General features: G+C 41.8%; 1 protein-coding gene across 1 annotated transcript; it reads right to left on the bottom strand.

Annotated features, from left to right (window-relative positions):
• Nucleotides 1-1,035: 1,035 nt before the first annotated feature.
• On the bottom strand, nt 1,036-3,322 carry bhlhe22 (basic helix-loop-helix family, member e22). The gene has a single exon (XM_020599962.1). The coding sequence runs from the start codon at nt 2,951-2,953 to the stop codon at nt 2,141-2,143; it is 813 nt and encodes a 270-aa protein (XP_020455618.1). The 5' UTR covers nt 2,954-3,322; the 3' UTR covers nt 1,036-2,140.
• Between the last annotated feature and the right edge of the window lie 6,081 nt (nt 3,323-9,403).

Below are 9,403 nucleotides of genomic sequence, written 5' to 3'. Positions count from 1 at the left end.
ACCAGGAACCCACACGCTGACTTTATTTTTATGTGTCAGTCATAAGAATGAATAACTCACTCCTCGCTGTTTTTCTAAAGTAAATTGATAAGAGGCCTGTTATCTAGATTGTGCTAAACGTCCAGCCTTCGTGCGTAATTGAAAAGACTGTTCCCATTGTTCAGGTGCTTACATCTGATGCAAAATGTTCTCACTTCCTCTCCAAATTTTTAACATCAGTCTGTATGTGGAAGATTTATTTTTAGGACCTTGGTTACGTAAGACATTTCAGAAAATATTTTCAGACTTTTCAGGCTGTTTGACCCTCATCAAAAACTTTTTGTATGAGAGGAACAAAGGGCGAGTCGATGGGAGTGCAGCTGATGGCTGCCTTGTGATTAAAGACACCAAATTACGGAAATGAACAGTGTCGTAATTACATTCCTTAATCACATTCTGGAGGTCTAATTGCCTTAACGATGTGTTTCATTATGTGAAGCCAGGTATTACAATCGACAGTTTTCATACACACTTGTTTTCGAATTAACATTTACTGTACACAGGGGCAGCGCGGTGGCACAGTGGTTCCGGGTTCGGGCCCCACCTGGGACCTTTCTGTGTGGAGTTTGCATGTTCTCCCCGTGCTTGCGTGGGTTCTCTCCGGGTGCTCCGGCTTCCTCCCACTGACCAAAGACATGCAGCTTAGGTTGATTGGTGTCTCTAAATTGCCCATAGGAGTGCGTGCGTGTATGTGTGGTTGTTCGTCTATGTGTTAGCCCTGCGATGGATTGGCGACCTGTCCAGGGTGTACCCCGCCTTCGCCCGATTGCCGGCGGGGATTGGCTCCGGCCCCCCCACCCGTGACCCCTTTCAGGGACTAAGCGGTAGAAAATGAATGAATGAATATACTGTACACACACCGTGGTAGAAATTGTATTATTCGCCCACGTCCTCTGGCCTTCGCTTGATGGAGTAGAAAATTAGAGCACGATTTTTCCCCAGTGCTTGACATCTGGTGATTCTGAGACTGAGAAATAAGAGCTACCCCACGATGGTCCGGTTTTATAAGAGGCACCTGGGCAGATTTAGCTTGTTAAACCACAGTGAAATATAAAGATTCAATTTCAGATTGAAATTTTCAGTCAGTGTATTCATCAAACATAAAAGCTGAAGGCGGTTCACTCTGACTCCACCTTCACTACACTTCACATCAGAATAATCAGAAGTATTTCTGTTGTTCAAAATATTTTAATAAAGCTTTTCAACAATGAAATACATACAAATGCCCCTCTTTGCTCATATAATGACTAATGTATCTACAATAATCCACAGCCTGACCTGACAACGCGATTATCTGAAGACCTCGATCATCCGGGGAGGAAGGATAAAACGTTTAAAATACAACAACTAGGAAAACGGACTACAATGTGCAATGCAAGCAAAAATATCCAATATAAATATCCAAATCAATAAATTACAAAAGACACACCGAAACACCTGATAAACCTTAATTCAGTTTTTTTTTCTTTTTTCAATTTTATTGTCTGGCGTGCCCAACTATTAACAAGTGTCCGGATGTGCACATACACTTCTGACTGATTAAACCACTTGCCACCGATTTTATTTAACTTTTCCTTGTTCAAGACATTCCACGTCCTCAAAAGAAAAGTTCATGGAAACAGGCCTTGGAGCAGTACGCAATATGGAAAAAGTCTCTTAGTGAAACAAAGAAAACTCGCAAATGATTGTGGAAGCAGCAGAAAGTGAAGCTGAACTGACGCTCCAGGAAGGTGTCCATCTGTTTAAGTGGAAAAAGTCGCAAGTTGTCAGGTCACCAAAATCTCCAAAAGGGTCCATAACAGAGCAAGTGAGCAGCAACTCACTCTGCACTTTCCGCCACTCATACAGGCCTCTATGTTTGGTCTTCACTGTCATTCATACAGCACTTTAAAGATGGATTATATACACAATCAAGTATTGTTTGAACAAAAAGTGTTTTAATGCAGTTAGTAAATATTATAAAAGTATTCATCGCCATTACTTCATTGTCTCTAGCCTACTGACTTCAACAGCAGAAGCTTCACAAGTGTTCCTCTCCAAAAGTGTCCTTAAAAGTGGTGTCTGTTCTCTTATGTGTTTCTGGAGTCCTTGTCAGCTGCAGTTAAGGCTTGTCTGTGCACTGTTTACAGAGGCTGGAGGCGGCGTTGTTGAAAAGAGCACATTTATCGGGACAGGAGGATGCAGCTACTCCGGTGGAGAAGGGATATCCAGGCGGCTGCTCGTACGCGCCTAAGCCGGGAGCAGCGAGAGCAGTGGTGGCCGGTATCGAGGCAGCAGAGATGGCTTGGCCCTGGTTGAGATAAGCCACTAGTCTTCTCATCTCTTCCAATGCCTGCGCCTGCATGAGGATGTAGTTTTTGGCAAGCAGCAAAGTGGCAATTTTGGAGAGTTTACGCACTGACGGGCTGTGCGCGTACGGGATGACCGCTCTAAGCTCATCCAGCGCGTCGTTCAGATCGTGCATCCGTCGTCTTTCTCTGGCATTGATGTTTAACCTCAGCATTTTCTGCTCTTTGGTTTTCTTACCTCCCTCTGCTTTCCCCGCGGCCACCGTCCGCCCGTCAGTCAGAAGGACCATGTCACACCTGCCATCGCTGTCATCGTCTGGACTCTGCTCTCCGCCGCTGCTCTCCGCCGCTGAAGTCCTGTTGGCGCTCTCCCCGTACTTGACGCACAAAGATCCGGTCGGCAGACCTAGTGGCGCCCCTCTACCTCCTGCCAGTCCTCCCGGCTGAATCGGGTCTGGGTCGGTCTGGTCAAAGCAGCTGATCGGTGACTGGCGGTCTCTAGCTGGTAGTTCAATGCCGGCCGACGATCTGAAAGGGTCCATTTTCTTAGTGGACACGGCACTGAGAGTTTTATGAAAAATGTCGCCTGTGCCGCCGTTCAAGTTCATCCTCCTGTCCATAGCCATGTGGGTTCCGCGTTACTGCAGGCTACGGTCGCTTCTCGAAACTCCTGAAGCGTCTCCGCGTGTTCCCTTTTCGGTCTGTCCTTTGTGAATTCAGTTGTTATCAGTGGTGAAGTTGCAGGCTCGCTCGACTTGTCAGCTGAGGTGTGGAGGCGAGGAGGAGACACGAAATAAATGCTGCTCTCCTCCTGCCTCTCTCTCTCTCTCTCTCTCTCTCTCTCTCTTTTCTGTCTCGGCTTCACCTTCACCGGATCTCCACGATGACTCTCGTTACGCACAGGACGCCGGAGTCTTTTTACATCATTATCTCGAGGCTAGTTATTAAAAAGGATTCGCCTGTTGGGACAGAGCCACCCTCTCCCCCTCTCTATCCAATCAGGTTAACGGTATAATTAATGGTATAAACGGTATAAACAATGACGAGCGTTACTGCGTGCGCTCCGTCTCTACCTCTTGCAGTGTGCGATCGAGGCTCTTTATAACGTTGTTTTAAGCTCTGAATACTGAGACTTGTGTGACATTGACTCGTGTATGTTTCGAGTGAAAAGTTGAAAATCAAAGTGACGTTTGCGTTTAATCAACGATTTATTTAATATTGAATTTTTTTCAGTCAGCACAATTCAAAGCTATTTAGTGTGTTTGTGAATGTTCATCCCTTTGTGACTGTTTTGTGAGCTCCCCTTATTAAGTGTGACACCAAACCACTTGAATTCAGAAAAAGATCAAGTTTACTGTCGTCAGTCTTTACAGGAGACACTGTAACACACCTGGCTTGCATCGATGATGTATTGTTTTAAAAGCCATATCAAGCGAATACCTTTTCATTTTGCCTGATTGTGGGTATTAGTTTAAGTCAAACGTTCCCTAAATAGATTTCTGTTTCACTATTGTACTATATTTTTCAGTTTCAGTGTCAGTTTTCCCATGACAAACTTGCGCATTTACCAAGATGTATTTTTGCCCATACTGTACTGCCATCTACTGGGTTGTATGGTCAAGTACACTCATAGTAAAGAGCCAAATATGATCAGATATTTAACGCGGTGATCCCTTTGGCATCCTATATGAAATGCATATGAAGCCAAAAAAAATAAAAAAAATAAATGAAAACGTTTGGACTTATGCTGAATGTCCCACTTACAGTCATGGGAGAATGTAAATTTTAAATCTAAATCACAAGTAATTCAAGTAATTAAGCAGTGGATTTGAATAGGTCACTAAATATAAGGGAGGTAAAACGTTTTAGACTTAGCCTAGTATTGTGTATAAGCCCCTTTTAGTCTTCTCTTTACAAGCTTTACACACATGATATGGACAGTTTATCCCGTTCTTCCCAGCAATTTCTCTGAAGCTCTGTGAGACGGGATGGGAACTATCTGTGAATTGGCATCTTCCGCTCTTTTCACATATGTTCTCTGGGGTTAAGTGAGAGTCTTGTTCTGAATTCACTCCAGTGTCACTGTCTTGCTGAAAGGTGAACCATCACCTCTCAGGTTATTACAGTTTGGAGCAGGTTCACTTCAAGGACATTTCTCTGTTTGGCTGCATTCATCCTTCCCTCACTTTAGACCAGTCTTCCTTTCTCTGCTGCTGAGAAGCATCACCATAGCATGATGCTGCTCCTGCCATGCTTCACTGTAGGGACTGTATTAGCCCGGTGATGAGCGGTGCCTAGTTTTCACCAGACAGTGTGCTTGGAGGTGGTTCCAAATGTCTTCCATTTGACAAGTACAGAGCCCACTGTGCTCCTGGGAGCACACAAGGCTCTAGAAATGGTTCACACTCTTGCTCTGATTTTATCACAGAGGTCAACAGGACATTCTTGGACTTGGTTTTTGTATTGACACCCAGTATGTACTGTGATTTATAATAGAAATGCGAAAACATTGTTTGCAAGACAGATTAATATCAGACCAGGGAGGCTGTTGTTTTTGGAGCTGCACAGTTTGGGTATTTTGACCTGCATTTGTTTTGAGGGTTTGTTTTCAATCAATCTGAGAGTGCAACTCTAAATCACTGGGGTATTTCTGTAAGAGAATTATAAAGGATTTGGAAATAAATCGGTTCTTGATAGGTGAACGGCTACTGCAGAGCGACAATGGATAGTGGAGCTGTCAGTGGTGCCGAACATACTAATGGCTCCACAGTTTACACCTGAGCTACTTTCCACTCCAGAGGGATCACATTATCCAGGGAACTCAACAGTGCACTAAGATTTAATGTGGCCACCTCTGTAACTGCTTGCTCAGAGAACACATTCTTTTTCACCTCAGAAATTCAGGCAAAAAACCATTTCAGAAATTACTCTCCCCTAGAAGCCATTTGTAGACAGTAGCTGCAGTGTATTAAGGACAAAAACCGCCCTCCGCTTCCTCTAACGTTACCATGGCAAGCCACCATAGCATGTGTGCTGCCCACATTAAAGATGTCTTTAGCAGTGATCACAATTGACCCAATTGATTCCACAGTGAATATAATGTGGATTTTTGTCCAACTCTGACATAGCGCTTTGGCACCTATACACTGTGTAGGTGGAGTGGAGCTCTGTAGAAAAGTCTGCTCTGCCTCCTCCAGTGTATCACCCACTGAAGCTGACAACGCTTTGTTTTGTTCAGAACTTATGTATGTCCTTTAATAACACAAAAAGAAATGGAGAAAAGAGAAGAAATTGAAATAAAAATATATATAAATATATCATTTTAAAAGCTATCTCACCATTTTGTGAATCTATTTAATCTTGAGAAATGAAATCAATGTTGGCAGACATGTTAAATCAGGAGGTCAGACAACATCTTAGCAAGTTTTCAGTTAGCTGAAAATATGCTCAGTTACAAAACGCTTCAGTAAGAAACATAAAATCCACCATTCTATCCATCTGTGATATCACAGGTTCTGTAAACCCCTTGTTTTCACTTCTTTGCTGCAGTTAGCTGTGAAGTAAAACTGCATTCTAACAGCACAATAACTGCTACTAAAGCCTCTTTTGGGGGGCTTGTGAAAGCATATCTGCTGTGTGGTTAAGCTGAGCCATAGTCATCTCATCATGATATTTGCTGATTACACACTGAAGTTCCCTTAAAAATATTACACACCATTAGAGTGATATATAACCAAACCAAATGAACTATCATTTAAAAGCAAAGGTGTATTCAACCTTAAGTGCTGTAATGTTTTTATCTTGCTGGTGCACATAATGTTTATTCATAGCATCAGAAAGACCAAAGCCCAACATCTTGTTCCACATGTTCAAGGTCAAGTTTTTAACCACTTTCCTGCACGTTTCAATTGGTGTATGTTCAGTCTCTCTGCTCAGGGTCCATGAAAGGCCATCAGAGGCAGAATACCTGAGGAGTTATGATATAAGGAGTGGCAGAGGTAGGCACTTTATACTGAGACAGCGAGAGAACACCTTCATGGCCAATCAGGTCCGACTAATGAGACACGATGGGCCAGGATGGAGCCATAGCCATTACAGCCATGGTCTGTCAGCATTTTGGTAATGAGACGACCATGAAGGCAAAACTGTGCAAGTAAAGAGAACAAGTTTCAATTGATATTGGGATAAAAAGAAGTTTAGACACAGGAGCGTGACAGAAAGTACTCAAACTGTGATTTAAACTTCCAGATGCAATGAGATTTATACTTTATGTGCAGGTTATTACGCTGCACCTTATGTCCCTAGGACAGTGCCCCACTTTTTGATGCTGTTGATTTTGTCGCATGTCGATTCATCTTACCACCCTTGAAAGTGTCTTGCAAAATTAACAAGCCAGTTTGAAAGTATCTGAGTGTGCAAAGCATTAAAAAAACTAAAATACAAAAATCTGAGATTTGAGTTGATTTGATCATCCACGTTTACAGGTTTTCCTAAGTCGGACTGAGTTTAATTAATCACTGTGTAATTCATTCAGACTTTTTACTACCTCCACCAAGAAGGTTATGTTTTTTAGTTCTGTGTGTGTTTGGTACAGACATTGGTCGGGACCAGCCCTAAAAATGATTAGATTTTGGCTGAAAAGGTCAAGGTTACAAAAATATATTTTTAAAAATCACAAGAATCCCCATATTTAACATGAGGCAAATTTATTAAAAAATTCACATCTCCATCAAAAGTTATTGAAATCATTTGAAATGTAGCACACCTATGGAGGGCGGCAGTGTCTATCACCAGACCAAATTTCATCCGGATCTGACCCAGATTCTGTATCTGAAGGCCAATTTAGCCCTGAAAACCCATTTTAACATATATTTTCTGCCATAACTTGGCCTATAATTAAGACAGAACCCTGAAATGTTCAAATAAGATGCACAGTATGCCTAACATACCCTAAAAGATGATCTGGATCCAATCTAGAACAAGGATTTTAGACAGTATTTTGTGTTCCTCTGGATCTCATTTTTCACAAGGGACCCATTTGCGTGAGCGAATGTTGTGCTTTGGTGGAGGTTCATGCGCTTTCTGAGTGCTCTTGATTTTTAATTTTTTATTGCCCATTTTGAAATGAATTGGCAGTATTTTCTATTTTTACCACTAGGGGGCAGCCAAGGATTTCTAATGGGGACCCCAGTTGCTGCTGTAGGAACTGAGGACTGGATGATGAACATGCCTTATGGCTGTCTTGTGGATTTCATTCAACTTTGAAGATTTTGGTTATCAATTTTGTCATGTGGTGCTCTACATAAAGACCCACCAGTGTACTTACTCATAGCTTGACAGGATGACCAATTTATGCAGTAGCTGTCCAAGTAGCAGCTTCATCTTTAAATATCCGCTTCAATATCGACCCAGTTGGGGTGGAACAGGTCATTCAGTCATTTATTCATATAATTTGTTTTTTTTTTAAAGCATAGCTCTTGATCATGGCATTGTACTTTTTTTCCTTGCAGAGTCTATGTTTAAGACTCTAACAAGCTGTGTTAACTTATTATCGGTCAAAAGATTTAAATCATCTCCATTTTTCCTGTTTTTATCAACTTTAAACTGTTTAAATGCAGTAAATAACCTGAAATGTTACAAAGCTAAGAAGTAAATTGCCAGAGGTAAGAATTTACAAAAAAAAGTCAACAACTTCATATAAAACAGGCCATTTTCAGGGATGAAGTAATAGGTTAATCATTTCTGCAGCAGTGGAAGTAAATTAATCCTCAAAAACTGATGTCAACAAATTCTACAGATATTTTAACTTCTGTTGATTACTTAGAACAATAAATTTTATGATAAGATTTGATGCACAATATGGTGTAGGATCCGATTCTACAGTGATACAGTTAATAATTCAGGGATAACAATGTGTGACTAGCTGCAGAATACCTGCACTTATTGAGCTTTTACATACATGTTGTGATGTTTTTGTATCGCGATATATTGAATTTCGATATACTGTCCTATAGTGTATCACCCTGCTTGTTGTGAAGTTGAGTGTTTTCTCTACTCATGAACTGGTGATTGGATAACACTACCCCAAGCCTCTCTTCCATCCATCTATCACTCCTCCTGACACTCTTGGAGATGACACGTGCAGACTGAAAGACCTGTCAAAGTGTGCACAGTGGTCTTCAGTGCAACGAAACGTGCCATCTGGGGTGTCAACAATAAAAATGAAATTAATTTAAGAAAATCTCATTAGCTTAGAGTAATTCCAAAATCGTATTATGGTGTGTGTCACATTTTCAAGTGGGGTAGACGCACTGGTCTCCATCATGGCTTAATTTGAGTGCGCCCCCCCTGAACACCACTAGGCGACAGACTAAGGCAGGTGGATGTTATTTCACCCGGTACAAATGCCATAAGACTCTTATAGCTGCTGAGCTACAGTCATCAGTTCTGTCAAAAGGTTTGTTGAGCAACATTTCAAAACCTCTTTGTCTTCATTTAATCTGACATTTCCACTCGAATTCATGGGGGTCCTCAGCCCACCTCCCTATTGACTGCTAATGGATGCTTACTGAAATTAATATGCAGGTTTTAAAAAGTCATAGTTTCATATCCTTGTTTTTTTAGGTTGTTCCAAGAAGAAGAAAATTATCATTTGACTTTTTCAGAACAAGTGTGAGGGAAATATTGTAGTCTGTTACCACACGAGAGCTGCTCAATAGGTCTCTGGTGTCAAGCGACGTTGCTTTCAATGTAACCAGACGGATCTTTCTATTTTATCTTTGTGCCTTGTTACTGTGGAAATAATGGTTCCCAGCGTTAGTACCAGAGGTGGGGGGTGGGGGTGGAGACGTTAAATCTAAGTGCAATGTGCTTAAATTACGATTTTTGCTATGGTTTCCAATGCCTTAGCTTTGTATGTGTGTTTTTGTGCATACACAGCGTACATGTCGCCGCATCTGGCCTGCAGCTCTGCTCTACAGTAACACCACTGAGCCATTTCCGCTGCTGCACCGACAGACTAGTGAAACAAAGGCTGGTCGGTTGTGAGCAGATTTCAGCACCACCGCGTGTGGACA

This window comes from Monopterus albus, unplaced genomic scaffold, assembly GCF_001952655.1.
Source record: "Monopterus albus unplaced genomic scaffold, M_albus_1.0 scaffold44.1, whole genome shotgun sequence".
NCBI lineage: Eukaryota > Metazoa > Chordata > Actinopteri > Synbranchiformes > Synbranchidae > Monopterus > Monopterus albus.
This window is presented reverse-complemented; position numbering and strand designations above follow the sequence as displayed.